The sequence below is a fragment of the Cetorhinus maximus genome, chromosome 34, assembly GCF_964194155.1.
Source record: "Cetorhinus maximus chromosome 34, sCetMax3.hap1.1, whole genome shotgun sequence".
In the NCBI taxonomy this organism is placed as follows: Eukaryota; Metazoa; Chordata; class Chondrichthyes; order Lamniformes; family Cetorhinidae; genus Cetorhinus; species Cetorhinus maximus.
This window is the reverse complement of record NC_135912.1, coordinates 1,221,063-1,239,451: the sequence shown is the minus strand read 5'-3', so window position 1 is coordinate 1,239,451 and position 18,389 is coordinate 1,221,063. Positions and strand designations below refer to the sequence as shown.

Here is an 18,389-nt window from a genome sequence, read left to right as displayed (position 1 = left end):
GGCAAGTGCATTGATTCCCAAGGCAGAGTAATGAGTAACTGATGTGCCTCATTGATGAGATAGGGACGTTCACTAATTAATGGGGACTTGCATTGTACACACTTCAGTCTCAGCTCTTGTCGATCTGTTTGTCCTTAAGCTATTTGGACTCAGTTCAGCTGTGTCATTTTGTGGAGTGAAATATGTACTCTGATATCAGCAACCCCTCATCACGGCATCCATCAGTCTCTTTAGAGATTCCAAGCCTTTGAAATGGGAAGTTCATTCAATATATTAGATAACTTTGTGTAACTATTATAACTGTAGTAGGAAAAGTCTAGTAAAGGCTCAGCCTTTGAAGGCAGGGCGGAATAAAGATAAGCCTTTTAGTCTCTCTAAATTGAAAATTCTCTTGGCAGCATGTCAATATGTTGACACATGGGCCAGTGAGTCATTAAATGTGGGTTAATTCTGATGATTCATGGTATCCTTTGCCATAACAAACTGAGCTTTAAAGGGAGCCAGGAGAACAGAAATTAGGTATGTCAGTAGGAAAAGAGGCAAGTACACTGACAGGTGATTACCGAACAATGTTTTTTCCCCTCATTGCAAAATGCAAGTGTAAAATGCCCACATACTCCAGCTCAGAGGCAATACCTCCAGAAGGGCAAGAAAATCCACACTTCTCATTACCTGCAGGACATCCCACAGTGCTTTACACAATGATATCTTAACATCTTTTTAAATACAGTCACCATTATCATGTAAGAAATACAGCAGCCAATTTGTACACAGCAAGCTCCCACAAACAGCAATGTGATAATGATTAAATAATCTGATTTTAGTGATGCTGGTTGAGAGATAAATATTGTCCAGGACACCAGGTAGAACTCTCCCGCTCTTCTTAGATATAGTTTCACGGGATTTTTTACATCCACCTGAGGGGGCCAACGGGGTCTTGTTTATTGTCTCAAAAGACGGCACCTTGACAATGTATTGCTCCATCAGTATTGCACTGGAGTGTCAGTGTAGATTTTTACGGTCAAGACTCTAGAGAGGGACTTGAGCCCACAGACTTCAGAGGAGTGAATATGGTCATCTAAGCCACAGCTGACACACGACTCAGGTGCTGAGGCCAATTGCTCCCTTTCTTCTCCCTATGTCCCAACAATAGTGATTTCTCATGGGAGAATATTGGCAAGCCACTAACAAGGTGCTGGGATGGTCCCTCAATGGGCTTCTTGATAAATACACCAGTTGTTTTGGTAAAAGCCATACAGACAAGGAAGATCGAACTCTTGTCCTTCCTTGTTAACGGATTTCAACCAGGGCAGCAGCAGAAGCACTGACGATGGCTTCAGCACTCCTGGGTCTTCGAGTCAGGCGGTGGTAAGGGGCGGGGAGAGAGAGAGAAAGTCAGCCGGAACTCTTGATCACTATCCAGTGAGACCTTTGGGAAAAAGCACGTGGATAGAGATGGCTTGAAGTGAGGAATTGATTTACTGTGAGGGATATCACAGCCAAATAGCCTGCCAACATTCATGATAACGGCTACTTGGGTGAGGTCTTTGTACATTGCCAGTGCTTGTGGATCAGCATTCCTATGAGAGTCAGTGTCTTGGAGAGGGGACTGGAAGGTAAAATGATTGAGTAAAAACAGTTTTTTTGGGATGTAGGGGAAAGAGCGTACAATTCCATCAACGAGGATACCCTTCCCTCTGTTATATTGAAGCACTCTGTTACTAGATCTCATGACAGAAACCACATTTCAGATTCTCTGCTAGATGCTCAAGACTCAGATCTTTATTGTGTCAATACAAGGGATAGGAAAATTCAATTCAGTACAACAGTGATATTCATACAAGAAGAATATTGGGAACAGGAGGATTAATCACAATAAACCTTCATGTCTGTATTATATCAGATATGCTCAAATGTAAAACAACCCATGTACAAGTTGAACCCACCCCCACCATACTTTCCACATCTATCCCTCTCAGCTCCCAAACAGCATGAAATGTAACTGATAATCACACATTGCCACTGCTGTGCACCGATGGAAGCTGCAGCCCAAGAGAGGGGCACAGAATTCATGGAGCTTGAAACAGGGCAATGGGAGAGGGTCGACTGAGAGCAGAGTGATGCTGAAGGGTCCAGAACAGGTGAAGAAGGCTAGAAGCAGGTAAGTGTACTCCCCATGCAGCACAATGCCAGATGACTCATCCCACCCCAGCCCTCCATTTTCACCACCTTGTGACCAACAGTTTGGAGTATGACTTATGCACTGGCTGCTGGGCCTGAGGGTACATCTTTTGGCTTTAGAAAAGTTCCCAAGTCTGCTCTCAAGGCTTCCACTATCATGAGATCCATCCAGATCAGGTTCAATTCTAGCCAGCTGCAATCAGGATGAGCGAAGCAAAGACCCGATGTATTAATGGGGAGGGAGGCGTTGATGGGAAATATAGTGGGGCTGACGAGGGTCTATTATTCACAGGGGAACTAGAATTCTCCCCCTTACTTTTAGCTTCTATTTTTCAGCTTCCCTAAAACAATGGCTCAGAAAAGTAATACTTGGTGCACTTACACCTCTGGTCCTTCACTGTCTTTTGGCTGTATCCATTTTCTTCATTCCCATTAATCCTCTCCTCCCTAACCCCACTTCAGAAAAAAAGGAGCAAGGCCATGGGTTTGTAGTTTTGGGGAATAAAGCGTGAAATGTCATCCTGAAAATACTGGTTAAAAACCCTAGAATTCCATGTAACACAAATGGAAGTTTGACCATTGTTTCCATGGTTGCTTTTCTCCGGATGGAGAGCCTTCACCTTCCAGCCTTCCTCTTTCTCCTCCCTCACTCCCCCAGAAGTGAGTCAATTCAATTCTGGGATTAGGATGCATTTATTCTGCCACATTTGCATCAATGTAAATACATCAATACAATAATGGCACAATATTTCAGACCAAGGTTCCATTCCTGGCATTAAAGCCAAGGCACCTCTGAGAGCTCAACATAGTAAAGCGTAACTCCAATACAAAAGCAAAATTCTGCAGATATGGAAATCTGAAATAAAACAGAAAATGCTGGAAACTGAGCAAGACAGGCATCTGTGGAGAGAGAAACAGTTAACCTGAAGGTATTGACCTGAAATATTAACTCTTTTCCTCTCTGCATAAATGCTGTATGACCTGCTGAGAATTTCCAGCGTTTTCTGTTTTAAAATAATTCCAGTTGTGAGAGAGCAGCTGGGTTTTAAAATCAGTGCTCTGATGGATCTTCCAAGCACTTTAGAAACTCAGTGCAGTTTCTCTGAAGGTTGAGAGAGCAGCTGCACCTGCCTGCACTTTCAAACATTAAATATTGACCAGCCAGGTGCAGTATGTACGCACAGAATTCTCTATCATCAGGCAGAATGCAAATTGCAGGCAAGCGCCTTGCTGACACTTCACAATCTACAGCTGTGTCATAACCTCGACAAGTGTTACAAATCTAACAGAAATGGCACGTAACTGTGATTGCACAATGGTCACAACAAAACCCGAGATGTGAAGATGTGGTATTGCAGACTCCACTTTCAAAGGCCATATCAGCTGTAAGCTCTCGTACAAGTGGCTTCATATCAATGATTGAAGGCTTAGCTCTCTGCCCAGACTTGTGGACACCCCCTATCTTGCAATATTTTTTTGCTTTTATTCAGACAGAGATATGGTGAACGGGCTAAAACGGTACAAATGGTTATCACCCTTCTAGGTTTAAAAGGCAAACCTAAGATCAAGTGGTATAATCCTTGGCCATATTTTCTCACTTTTGCCATTGATTGGATCCACAAACACATCAATCCCAGCAGCATCTAATGTGGATGCAACCACTGCAGAGCTGGATTTATTTCAACTTCACTAAAGTACGATTGCTATAGATGTAAACCAGGTACAAGTTACGCTATTTGTTTAGAAAAAAAAATCAGGCAAGTCAGGTTTAACATGGACCAAATCTCTGCTTAGTAAAGCATGTGCTGGAAATTCCTCTTGCCTTAAATAGTTTCCAAGTTTTGTTTCACAACCAAATTGTCACTTAACAATCAGTTCCAGTTCCAGCTGACACACCAGCTGGGAATTAACTCACTTTTGTGAGCAATTCAACACATCCCGACAAATGAAGATGCCGCTCCATTGTGAGATCTCTTTCAACAGGGTCCAGGTTTCACCTTGCAGCTCCAGGAGACACAACTCCAAGACCAGAAGCTTGACAAAGTTGACCAGAGTAAGAGACAGATGGAAATACAATAGCAGGAGGAAGCATGCAATTGTCAAAGTCTACTCCCCAATAATCTAGTAGAGATTTTAAACATTTCATTTTATGGATTCTCTTCTGCAGGTTATGTATTTACCTATATAATAAGAATCACCAAACATTTTAGTGACACACTTTGTGACACGATAAGGCGTTGTACAAATGCAATCTATTTCCAAGACAGAGGGAGGGGGAGGAAGACCAAGAGAAATCAGTTTCACACATCATATTCCATGAGCTCCAAAATGAGTTGCTCACTCCTTTACACTAAAATCATTAAGATTAAGCAACCCAACTGAGACACACAAGGTTTCAGCAACCCCAAACCCCCAATTAGTGTTTACTCCAAAATATAAAACTTTGTCTTTGTAATGGGAAAGCTTGCACCCCTAAAAAAATGTATAACGAAGGAAACAGACTTAAACGTTTGCATCCATCCAACTGTTGCTTCTGTCTACTTAGCTGCAAGATTGCTATTTTCAGACTGGAACTGTAGAACATGCAGTTTGAGAGATTCAGGAAACATTGCCAGGCTCTAAGGTTCTGGCCACAGAATGATTGCACTTAAACATGTAGGAAAATTAAGACTGGCCCACAGAAACCCCTAAAAATGGACAATATTTACTGATGGATTCCTCCTCCAAGCAAAAACTGAGCTCATTAATAGGTTGCAATTGAAAGAGTATTGGAGGGTGTAAATCTCAGTTTTGGCACAAACAAAATGCTTCAGTGGAGCTTTCCCTTCCCAGAACAGAGCAAAAAATACACAACAAAATCTTATGCCTTTGAATAGATCCAATAACCTCACTTATTAATCCAGCACCTTTCCACCTTTACATAAAACAGGGTTTCAAGATCAACTGAAGTTCAAACACTGTTCCACACTTATGCCTTTTAAACCCCCACCATGAAGCAGCCAGTTAGGACAGCTATTGCACAGAGGGGGCGTATAAGAATTACAACCACAGAATTTAAAATGCACACATTGAACATCGTCCAAGTATAGCAGACACCGCCTCTGCAACTTTAAACACCGATGATGGAACTTAGCAGCACTGAGAGATGGAATACTTTCCCATTGTCAACATCGAGCCCTCCAAAATTAGGTACAGCATGGACTGATACCAAGTAAAACTCCCTCTGTCCCAACAGAAGTCCCTTCATCCTGAACTCGGAACAACAATCCCTAGTGACAGTTCTATTTCTTATAACTGTCACTGTTGCAGTTTGAGTGAGGCTGCCACTTCAATAGTAATTTGTGATCCATGCTCACTAAGCCCTGCTTTGCTTAAGACAGGACCTTTACATGCAGCAGACAGAAGAGTCCTTCATGGTCTTGGTCTGCGCTGGATTTGAACTTCAGCCCCGGTGATGAAAAGGTGAATTGAGCAAAGCAATCTCAGTATTTAATACTTTCTCTGCAGCTCAGCCTTTGGGAGCCACAGAAGCAGCAGGTGCTAGCAAGGACTGCTCATGAAGCTAGTGTTCAGATTTAGCAAGGAAGGCAGCAGCAAAACACATTTCATAAATCAAAGCTAAAGAAATTTGTTTTGGAGAGTACCTTTCAGCTATCCATTACTGTACACTGAAAACATAGCTAAGTGTCTCAGGGACTACTCAAAACGCAGCTCAAATGCCACAGTTTCATTTTGAATTTCCACCAAGAACTTAAAATAAAAGAAAAAAAATTGCTATCCAATATTTTATTTTTTAAAGCCATAGTGTGTGATTGGGGAGCGGGCAGAAGATAGCTCACTTAATGCTGCATGTGTTGAAATTTTTTATAACAAAGATTTCACAAAGCAAAACTGATATTCAGTGGTCTTCTGCACCCTCCCCGTAATCCCTGCCCGCCCCCACCCACCAAAACCCCATTTTCTTCATACAGAAACACTTACTTACAGGGTACTACCAAACTGTGTGGACACTTAAGAGCGATGCTTGGTGAGTGTTACAAGTATAACAATATGCCCGATCAAAACTTTTACTACGAGTGTAGTACTGAAGGGAGATGGTACCACACTGACTCAGTTGGTGAGGTACGCGTGGTTAATGCTGACAGGCTACTGCATCTTCCTTCTCCATTCAAAAGCAAACCTAAAGGCTTTAACAAATCCACATTTTGGTCACAATATTAAATCCCAGCTTTTTTTTTTAAACATATAAACTGAAAAAGACACCAAAGAGAACAAAACACCAAACAACATCTTTAAGAGGATTTGGTGGATTTGGAAAGTGACTAACCACCACTTTCACATTAATTTGACCGTACGTCAATAGGTGCAACTTTCCTTTATTTAAAATCCTCACAGGTATCCTCTTCCGTTCCCCCACCGCACAAGGCCGCAGCCTCTCCATGACCATTGTGAGCAATGCTTGTTGACCAATTGAGATGACACCATAACCATACAAGATGGGCAGCATCATGCTTGCTCCCCTACCCATCCCAAAGATGGAAGGATTCACTGCACCAAGCCATTTCACTGAAAGGGCTGACCGACAGCTTGTGGAAAATAATCCCAAGTGACAAGTAAGCCTCGAATTAAAACTGATGGTCCATATGGAAAGTCACCGATCCTGCATAATCACTTCCTCCGCCAGTTTACAACCCAGCCATTAGACAGCTTTAAAGATACTAAATAACCCAAAGCCTTCACGTATATCTGTTGCTGCCTTTAGTCCTGTAATCCTGGTGTGATAATACAATACAGCTAACCAGAATTTCAAAATCGAACAACACTTAAATAACTGAAAAAATATGGCATAGAAAAAAAAGTTTGTTTTTTTTTAAAAAAAAGAAAAAAAGTTTCACGTTTCAACACATTTGAAGACCAGGATTGTTTAATCAAGTCTTCTTAACTTGCACCGTCCTTGTAATGTTCACAAAAGGGTGCGTTTGTCTGGTCGATCACCCAATGCTAGGTTTGTGTTGGCCATCCTCCGGAAGCGGGGCTCCTCACACAGTGAGCTTGCAGTTGCAAAGTTCCTTGTAGATCTGGCGCCGGAGCTTGGGCATGTCCTGCTGGGTGAAGCTGAACGGTTGACCCAGAGCCAGACATTTACAGAACTGAAACAACACAGACATAACTGTTGGCTAAACTTCACATTCAGGAGTTGAAACATTTTTAACATCTTAGTGTTCTCCCTCTCTCTCCCCACCCAACTTTCTCTACTCCAGGTACTGAATCATTTTAGGGAGGCATTTCCACAGGCATTGATTACATTACATAGGATGTATGACACAGAAGGAGGCCATTTGGTCCAACCAGTCCATGCCAGTGTTTATGCTCCATTTGAGCCTCCTCCCAACTTCTCTGATTTAAATTTATCATCACAACCCTTTGTCTCCTTCTCCCTCATATGCTTGTCTTAAATCATCCGTACCATTCACTTCAACCACTCCCTGTGGTAGTGAGTTCCACATTCTCATGACGCTTTGAGTAAGGAAGTTTCTCCTAAATTTCCTATAAGATTTCTTGTTGACTATCTTATATTGATGGCCTCTAGTTAATGCTCTTCCCCACAACTAAAAGCATTATCTCTGTATCCGCTCTATCAAAATTGAGTGAACTTAAACAATGAGTGTGGTGACAGATTTCATTATCGTATCATTGTATAAAGGGTTTCACAGGCTAGCCTGGTGGATTGGCATCATTTGGAGTGAAAACAAATGGAATGAAGGACATAAAGAACCTAACTCAGTAAGGTTTCCTTCAACTAAAACAATTGCCATTCAACATGCTTCAAATGCTGAGGGAGAAGGCATTTTCTATGTAGGGTGAAAGGGTATTAACCAGTTGGATGCTACAGTCATAGGTCAAGATGAACTGAGGAGTTCCTTGTCCATCTTTATAAAGGGGCACACGTCACCATGACACCTTTTTAAAAACCAGGTATGTGGTTCCCCAGGCCCAACAGAGACAGGTTCCTGCAATGTGCAGGACTTGCTTCCATTAAAAGAATAGTGAAGAATCAGTCATTACAGGTCTTACAAAAGTGATCATAATATTATTAGATTTAACTTGGATCAGTCAAAGCAAGGTAATGCAAATCCAATGCAACCACTAGATTTTTGATATGGCTGCCAGTACATTTGCAAAGATGGTGGATTAGTTAAAGATTAGTTCAAAGGTTTTATCAGGCAGGGTTAATGGAAACATTAAAGAAAAATGGAATGCCTCCAAAATGCAAAAGGAAGTTAAGCATGCCCCTAGAGTAAAAAGAATACATGGTAAAACCAAACCAAACTGGCCCAAAGCCCATAACAACAGACAAATCAAGACTTAAGCAGAAATATTTTTACTGGCTTAAAGCAAATTCCCCTCAAAAAGACAGGGCTATGTATCAAATGCAGCTGAAGGCATCAAAAGCCTGCAACTAGAACAGCCGAAAGGAGATGGGAAAGAATGACAGTTAGGCATGCTGGTAACATCAAAGTAATTTTCAGCCACGTTAGGAAGTCAGAAGCTCATCAAGAACTTGAAAGGCCACTGAAAGATTCACCAGGGCAGAATCTAGTGGATTCCCAGGTTTTTCATTGGCTACTTTGCATCAGTCTTCAGTACGTAAGATGATTTTGGTTATCAATGATACATCTCAGGTTGATTCTATAATTCAGCGTCAATAGTCCTCCAAAATAAGTGATCTCAAAACAGATCTCAGTCAGAACTGGAAAATCACAGGCTCATTAGTTTGACTTTGGGTACAAGCAAGTTGCTTGACGGGGTCATGTGAACCTCAACAGAGAAGGGCTTATATTATGGAGTCTCAACAAAAGAAGGACCTGTCTAGTTGTTTCTTTTTTTGAGGGCATTAGTGATTGGGTGGGCTTGAATGGCCCGTTCGACACTGTGTATCTTAATTTTCAAAAACCCTTTGGCAAGGTGCCAAACAAAAATTGGGTCCTGTGAGATTGGTGAACAGATTTTGGGTTGGACAACAAACTGGTTACAGTCTGGTAGACGGAAGATACTTATCAATGGCAGTGATACAGCAGGAGAACCAGTCACCGGCAGTGGCCATCTTCACCATCTGTATCAATGGTCTAGATGAAGATGTCAAGGGAACTAACCGCAAGATGCAAAGATACATGTGGGTGTAATGGTCTTCGATCTCAGGAAGATCTAGATGCAATGGGGAAAACGGGCCTGCACAGGGCAGATGTCTTTCAGTGTTGATAAATGTAGTTAAACACAAAATTGTGGTATGTGTAGAAGGCCTCGATTTGGCTTCATTCAGAATACTCGTTCAGCCTTGGTCCCCTTTACATGTTAGATGATATAACGAACTTTAAAAAGATACAATGGTATATCATTAAACTGATACCGATTTTAAAGGCCTTCAGTTAGCATAACAGGCTTAGAGAGCCTTGGTATTTTAGTCAAAGCACGGGTGGAGAGGAAATTTAACTGAGGTCTTTAAGACATGAAAATTCTTCCCCAAGTGGATAAGCTATTTGCACTAGATAGGTTAGGGAGAATCAAGAGATATAAGTATAAGATGCAGAAGCACATAACAAAGTTAGATATTGGGACGTTCATATTTTCAGAGTTATTGAGCCCTGGAACAAATTGTCAGCATGTGTAGACAGTGCAGGTTCAATGCCAGCAAGCAACAGGGAGCTGGATAAGTTCCTGAGATTGGCCAACCCATCCACGTCAAGGTAAATGGGTCGCCAATTCACTGATCACCTGGGTTTCACCTTCAGGGATCGGAGAGCAATTTCCTGGGACTTCAGGGGATTGAGATGAGTGTGACTGGCTGAGGGGGAATATTATATAACACATATTGTATGATACTATGAGGGCAGGTTGCATGGACTAGGCTTGCACTCCCTTGAATATACAAAGTTAAGAGGTGAGCTATTTGAGATGTTTAAAATGATGAAAGGATTTGATAGGATAGGAACTATTTTCTCTGGTAGAAGAGTCCAGAACAAGGGGACCTAACCTTAAAATTAAAGCCAGGCTGTTCAGGGTGATGTCAGGAAGCACTTCTTCACCTAGAGGGGAATGGAAATCTGGAACTCTCTCCCCCAAAATCTGTTGGGGCTGGGTGGGTGGGGGTGGGGTCAATTGGAAATTTCAAAAATCGAGACTGAGATTTTTGTTGGGTGAGGGGGATTAAGGGTTATGGAACCAAGGTAGGTAAATGGAGTCAAGATACAGAGCAGCCATGAACAGGCTCAAGGGGCTGAATGGCCTCCTCCTGTTCCTGTGTACCTGTCCTTTTTTTTGTATGTTTGAAATAATATTATGAGGTTGGGCAGCACAGCCAGTAGAAGCAGAGAAGGTATACTACAGAGGGTGAAAAGAGCAGGCAAGGAGAGACCAGGCCAGCAATTCTCATTTGGAGTAGTAACTGAGCTGTTCTTGACAAAGGCCTGTTTCACACACCTGCAATACGAAGGCTCCGCAATCACTGTCGTTGTTTTGCCTTGCAACATTCTGCAAAGGGAAATGAATAAAATTAGCTTATAGTTCCAATCCCAAAGTCCAAGGTAACTTTACAATACACACAGGGCATATTACTCTCAAGCGGAGATCACAGATTACATAAACTGACCAAAAGAGAACAGATTAACAAGCAAAATAGTTTTTTAAAAAAAAATATTACTTGCTTCAAATGAATGTATTCCATATTGGGTTTTCATAAACATCGGCAGCTTTGGCATTGGCCAGAATCCTACCCAATATTGTTCTCACAAAGGACTCTCAGGCATTACTCAGACATCATGGAGGGATGGACCCCGGGTCTACAGCTGCAACCCTCCACATCCTGACCTCATATCACTATGGGCAGCTGCCAAATGGAACTTCCCACGAGACTAGAGAAGATACCAATCGCCCAAGTACACATTTATTTCAACAGGGAAGGCCCTTTCACTGGCTGAAGAGAGACTGGGATAACCCTGCTTTTCCCTGGGTTTCCTTTACTAAAGAAAATTAAAAAGGTAGGATAGCCTTCATTAAAAAAAAGATAGCTGGGTAGCTGGAGCTGCAAATGTGCCACAATCTCAGAAGGTTGGAAAGAGAGTTATATTTTAATTATGTAAAAGGATGATGAATATATGGGAATGAACGACCAAGGGGAGCCACTGTGTGCAATACAAGTACCATTCATTTAGGACATCATCTGAACCCAAGACTTTAACAATGCTTCCTTCTGCCCTCCTATATACACTGTATGTAACTATCCTGGCACCCAAACCAAGATTTCAATATCCAGGAAACCATGAACTTGTGGCTGTTTTAAAGGCTGACCACTTGTGCCCTATTACTCTTTTTGTCTGAAGAGATGTGGAGGGAGGTGAAGGGAGCAGCCACAGTACTTTCAGCAGAACTAATTAAATACACGATATAGGCTGGAGAAAATACCACACTATTTAAGGCGGCAATTACTGGGTGCTCAGAGTTCCATCACATGAAAGTAATACACAGCTGGCCCACGTCATTTCTTAAATCCTCTGAGGGTGATACCAGATTCAATCTCTCACCCTAGGTCTACCAGTAATAGCACTGCCCACACCGAAGGAGAACAAAATAGTTAAGTAGCTGATACTTTCATTTTGGGCAAAGAACTTTTAATGAAAGTGAAATGGTGCAAGACTTGCCCTATATCATAGTCCAACAGGATTTCATTAATCATAAACTATCGAACAATGATACCGCACTGGAGGAAGGTGATTCTGCCCACTGTGCCAGTGCTGGCTCTTTGAAAGAGCTGTCCAATTAATCCCATTCCCCACAGCTCTTAAATGTTCCCCCACTCAAGTATTTATCCAATTCCCTTTTGAAAATTCCTGCTGAATCTGCTTCCACCGCCCTTTCAGGCAGTGTCTTCCAGGTCACAACTTTCTGCAGAAGAAAGTGTTTTTTCATGTTGCATCTGCTTCTTTTGCCAATCATTTTAAACCATGATTTTTATAATATTGAGCACCCTGTGCTACATTAAATAAAGTCACCTGATGTTGTTTAGCCTGGATTCGGCAGTGTTAAAGATCCTGACTTAGAAATATATCGCCATTTCTTCATCGTTACTGGGTCAAAATCCTGGAACTCCCTCCCTAACAGCACTGTGGGTGTACCTACACCACATGGACTGCAGCGGCTCATCACCACCTTCTCAAGGGCAATTAGGGATGGACAATAAATTCTGTCTACCCAGCGATACCCGTAACCCAGGAATAAATAATAAAAAAAAATTGAACTACTGTAAGCGATATTTCAACAAGCTGACTAATAAGTTGGAGGCATTTACATTATGGTATACAGCTCCTTTGAATACCCACTGTTCTAAACATGAGAGAGAATTAGGCCAGTACAGCCGATTAACTACATTAAAACAGATGGTCAATTTCTTAAAGTTTGAAATTTAATTTCCATCTTCTCTCTTGGTCACATACCCCAAGCAGATCAGCCCTTTACCCCGATACAGCACTAAGTACTAAAGGACCGGATATCCAACAGATGTTGGTTAAATCGGCTCTTTGCAGGGAATGAGAAGTTTCCATCTTAGAAATGGATCAAGCCACAAAATGATGCAAATTGGGCCTCCCTTGCAGCCCACACCATTGCATCCCTAAGTCCAAGGCTGATGAAAGTGTCCATGGCCTGCCAGTACCTACAACACAACACCACTCCTAACTGGTCAGTAAATCTTTTTCAGGGATCACAGGAGGCTGGCTGGTGGAAGACAGAAAAATGTCTGAAAGATGCAGAAAAGTACACCATAGAAAGGTTAAGATAAAGGAACATTAAAGGGATACTAGAGGGAGATTTACTCTACATCTAATCTTCTGTACCTGTCCTGGGAGTATTTGATGGGGACAGTGTAGAGGGAGCTTTACTCTGTACCTAAACCTATGCTGTACCTGTCCTGGGAGTGTTTGATGGGGACAGTGTAGAGGGAGCTTCACTCTGTATCTAACCCCGTGCTGTACCTGTCCTGGGAGTGTTTGATGGGGACGGTGTAGAGGGAGCTTTACTCTGTATCTAAACCTGTGCTGTACCTGTCCTGGGAGTGTTTGATGGGGACAGTGTAGAGGGAGCTTTACTCTGTACCTAAACCCATGCTGTACCTGTCCTGGGAGTGTTTGATGAGGACAGTGTAGAGGGAGCTTTACTCTGTATCTAAACCCGTGCTGTCCCTGTCCTGGGGGTGTTTGATGGGGACGGTGTAGAGGGAGCTTTACTCTGTATCTAACCCGCTGCTGTACCTGCCCTGGGAGTGTTTGATGGGGAACAGTGTAGAGGGAGCTTTACTCTGTATCTAACCCCGTGCTGTACCTGCCCTGGGAGTGTTTGATGGGGACAGTGTAGAGGGGGCTTTACTCTGTATCTAACCCCGTGCTGTACCTGTCCTGGGAGTGTTTGATGGGGACAGTGTGGAAGGAGCTTTACACTGTATCTAACCCCGTGCTGTACCTGTCCTGGGAGTGTTTGACAGGGATAGTGTAGAGGGAGCTTTACTCTGTATCTAACCCCGTGCTGTACCTGTCCTGGGAGTGTTTGATGGGGACGGTGTAGAGGGAGCTTTACTCTGTACCTAACCCCGTGCTGTACCTGTCCTGGGAGTGTTTGATGGGGACAGTGTAGAGGGAGCTTTACTCTGTATCTAACCCCGTGCTGTACCTGTCCTGGGAGTGTTTGATGGGGACAGTGTAGAGGGAGCTTTACTCTGTATGTAAACCCGTGCTGTACCTGTCCTGGCAGTGTTTGATGGGGACAGTGTAGAGGGAGCTTTACTCTGTATCTAACCCCGTGCTGTACCTGCCCTGGGAGTGTTTGATGGGGACAGTGTGGAGGGAGCTTTACTCTGTATCTAACCCCGTGCTGTACCTGCCCTGGGAGTGTTTGATGGGGACGGTGTAGAGGGAGCTTTACTCTGTATCTAACCCCGTGCTGTACCTGTCCTGGGAGTGTTTGATGGGGACAGTGTAGAGGGAGCTTTACTCTGTATCTAACCCCGTGCTGTACCTGTCCTGGGAGTGTTTGATGGGAACAGTGTAAAGGGAGCTTTACTCTGTATCTAACCCCGTGCTGTACCTGTCCTGGGAGTGTTTGATGGGAACAGTGTAAAGGGAGCTTTACTCTGTATCTAACCCCGTGCTGTACCTCAGTTGGGAATGCTTAATGCTGCCACCGTGTGTCAGAAAATAAAAATATTAACATTCTTATTTCAGTTAACAGTTTAAAATAAATAGTCATTTCTCCTGGGTGCTCTGTACAATAATCGTTCAGGTAACTCTTCTCTAACTAATCCTAAGACTTAGCTACGCACAATCCATGAAAATGAATTTTCAGGCTACCCACCATTTTGAAATATCCCTTCCAGTCATCGTAGAAATCCTGACGATTCTTCTTGATGGCCTCAGCCTGCAGGTACTTCCCAATATGCTGAAAGCAAAACGCAATTTCACATTGCTTCAAAATAGATGCTTTAGTTTCTACATTGTCAACCTCTCCCCAGTCCACGGTTGCCATCACACTGAGGCAGCTATTTGTTGGATATTTATATTGTTTTTGTTTGAACTGTGCAAAACTCCCAGTCATTGGGTCACAGTCTTGTCACTGCATCTGACTGGAGTACTGCACTGATGGGTATAGGTCTGTCACTGTATAACACTGGGGTACAGTACTGGTGGGGATGGGTCTGTCACTGTATAACACTGGGGTACAGTACTGGTGGGGATGGGTCTGTCACTGTATAACACTGGGGTACAGTACTGGAGGGTACAGGTCTGACATTGGGGTACAGTACTGGAGGGTACAGGTCTGACATTGGGGTACAGTACTGGTGGGGACAGGTCTGACATTGGGGTACAGTACTGGTGGGGACAGATCTGACATTGGGGTACAGTACTGGAGGGTACAGGTCTGACATTGGGGTACAGTACTGGAGGGTACAGGTCTGACATTGGGGTACAGTACTGGAGGGTACAGGTCTGACATTGGGGTACAGTACTGGTGGGTACAAGTCTGACATTGGGGGAAGGTGCTGGAGGGTACAGATCTGACATTGGGGTACAGTACTGGTGGGTAGCAGTCTGATACTGGGGTACAGTAATGGTGGGTAGCAGTCTGATACTGGGGTACAGTACTGGTGGGTAGCAGTCTGATACTGGGGTACAGTACTGGTGGGTAGCAGTCTGATACTGGGGTACAGTACTGGTGGGTAGCAGTCTGATACTGGGACACAGTACTGGTGGGTAGCAGTCTGATACTGGGGTACAGTACTGGTGGGTAGCAGTCTGATACTGGGACACAGTACTGGTGGGTAGCAGTCTGATACTGGGGTACAGTACTGGTGGGTAGCAGTCTGATACTGGGGTACAGTACTGGTGGGTAGCAGTCTGATACTGGGGTACAGTACTGGTGGGTAGCAGTCTGATACTGGGGTACAGTACTGGTGGGTAGCAGTCTGATACTGGGGTACAGTACTCGTGGGTAGCAGTCTGATACTGGGACACAGTACTGGTGGGTAGCAGTCTGATACTGGGACACAGTACTGGTGGGTAGCAGTCTGATACTGGGGTACAGTACTGGTGGGTAGCAGTCTGATACTGGGACACAGTACTGGTGGGTAGCAGTCTGATACTGGGGTACAGTACTGGTGGGTAGCAGTCTGATACTGGGGTACAGTACTGGTGGGTAGCAGTCTGATACTGGGGTACAGTACTGGTGGGTAGCAGTCTGATACTGGGGTACAGTACTGGTGGGTAGCAGTCTGATACTGGGGTACAGTACTGGTGGGTAGCAGTCTGATACTGGGGTACAGTACTGGTGGGTAGCAGTCTGATACTGGGACACAGTACTGGTGGGTAGCAGTCTGATACTGGGGTACAGTACTGGTGGGTAGCAGTCTGATACTGGGGTACAGTACTGGTGGGTAGCAGTCTGATACTGGGGTACAGTACTGGTGGGTAGCAGTCTGATACTGGGGTACAGTACTGGTGGGTAGCAGTCTGATACTGGGGTACAGTACTGGTGGGTAGCAGTCTGATACTGGGGTACAGTACTGGTGGGTAGCAGTCTGATACTGGGACACAGTACTGGTGGGTAGCAGTCTGATACTGGGGTACAGTACTGGTGGGTAGCAGTCTGATACTGGGGTACAGTACTGGTGGGTAGCAGTCTGATACTGGGGTACAGTACTGGTGGGTAGCAGTCTGATACTGGGGTACAGTACTGGTGGGTAGCAGTCTGATACTGGGACACAGTACTGGTGGGTAGCAGTCTGATACTGGGGTACAGTACTGGTGGGTAGCAGTCTGATACTGGGGTACAGTACTGGTGGGTAGCAGTCTGATACTGGGGTACAGTACTGGTGGGTAGCAGTCTGATACTGGGGTACAGTACTGGTGGGTAGCAGTCTGATACTGGGACACAGTACTGGTGGGTAGCAGTCTGATACTGGGGTACAGTACTGGTGGGTAGCAGTCTGATACTGGGGTACAGTACTGGTGGGTAGCAGTCTGATACTGGGGTACAGTACTGGTGGGTAGCAGTCTGATACTGGGACACAGTACTGGTGGGTAGCAGTCTGATACTGGGGTACAGTACTGGTGGGTAGCAGTCTGATACTGGGGTACAGTACTGGTGGGTAGCAGTCTGATACTGGGGTACAGTACTGGTGGGTAGCAGTCTGATACTGGGGTACAGTACTGGTGGGTAGCAGTCTGATACTGGGACACAGTACTGGTGGGTAGCAGTCTGATACTGGGGTACAGTACTGGTGGGTAGCAGTCTGATACTGGGGTACAGTACTGGTGGGTAGCAGTCTGATACTGGGGTACAGTACTGGTGGGTAGCAGTCTGATACTGGGACACAGTACTGGTGGGTAGCAGTCTGATACTGGGGTACAGTAATGGTGGGTAGCAGTCTGATACTGGGGTACAGTACTGGTGGGTAGCAGTCTGATACTGGGGTACAGTACTGGTGGGTAGCAGTCTGATACTGGGGTACAGTACTGGTGGGTAGCAGTCTGATACTGGGGTACAGTACTGGTGGGTAGCAGTCTGATACTGGGGTACAGTACTGGTGGGTAGCAGTCTGATACTGGGGTACAGTACTGGTGGGTAGCAGTCTGATACTGGGGTACAGTACTGGTGGGTAGCAGTCTGATACTGGGACACAGTACTGGTGGGTAGCAGTCTGATACTGGGGTACAGTAATGGTGGGTAGCAGTCTGATACTGGGGTACAGTACTCGTGGGTAGCAGTCTGATACTGGGGTACAGTACTGGTGGGTAGCAGTCTGATACTGGGGTACAGTACTGGTGGGTAGCAGTCTGATACTGGGGTACAGTACTGGTGGGTAGCAGTCTGATACTGGGGTACATACTGGTGGGTAGCAGTCTGATACTTGGGTACAGTACTGGTGGGTAGCAGTCTGATACTGGGACACAGTACTGGTGGGTAGCAGTCTGATACTGGGGTACAGTACTGGTGGGTAGCAGTCTGATACTGGGGTACAGTACTGGTGGGTAGCAGTCTGATACTGGGGTACAGTACTGGTGGGTAGCAGTCTGATACTGGGGTACAGTACTGGTGGGTAGCAGTCTGATACTGGGACACAGTACTGGTGGGTAGCAGTCTGATACTGGGGTACAGTAATGGTGGGTAGCAGTCTGATACTGGGGTACAGTACTGGTGGGTAGCAGTCTGATACTGGGGTACATACTGGTGGGTAGCAGTCTGATACTGGGGTACAGTACTGGTGGGTAGCAGTCTGATACTGGGGTACAGTACTGGTGGGTAGCAGTCTGATACTGGGGTACAGTACTGGTGGGTAGCAGTCTGATACTGGGGTACAGTACTGGTGGGTAGCAGTCTGATACTGGGGTACAGTACTGGTGGGTAGCAGTCTGATACTGGGGTACAGTAATGGTGGGTACAGGTCTGTCACTTTCTATGGTCAACTGGTTCCGGTCCCAGTGATCACTGGATTCGAACTGTCTAAATTGGGACCAGGGCCTCACACTACCTGTGAGCGCCAGTCAATCACCTTCTTCCTTCTCTAATGAGCAGCTTGTGACTTAGATGTGGTCTGGGGGATAGAGTGAATGGGGGAGAAGGGTGGGGGGAGTGAATGGGGGTGGTGGGGAGAGTGAATGAGTGGAGGG

At 44.7% G+C, this 18,389-nt stretch overlaps 1 protein-coding gene across 2 annotated transcripts in view; it reads right to left on the bottom strand.

Annotated features, from left to right (window-relative positions):
* Positions 1-1,760: 1,760 nt before the first annotated feature.
* The window catches only part of LOC144671774 (uncharacterized), a 51,383-nt gene continuing 34,754 nt past the window's right edge, over positions 1,761-18,389 (bottom strand). For both annotated transcript variants that reach the window (XM_078533806.1, XM_078533807.1), the window contains exons 9-11: positions 14,578-14,661; positions 10,660-10,710; positions 1,761-7,331 (exon numbers count right to left, since the gene is read on the bottom strand). In XM_078533806.1, coding sequence (XP_078389932.1) covers positions 7,221-7,331; positions 10,660-10,710; positions 14,578-14,661 — 246 coding nt within the window. In that variant the 3' untranslated portion in view covers positions 1,761-7,220. The remainder of the gene's footprint in view (positions 7,332-10,659; positions 10,711-14,577; positions 14,662-18,389) is intronic.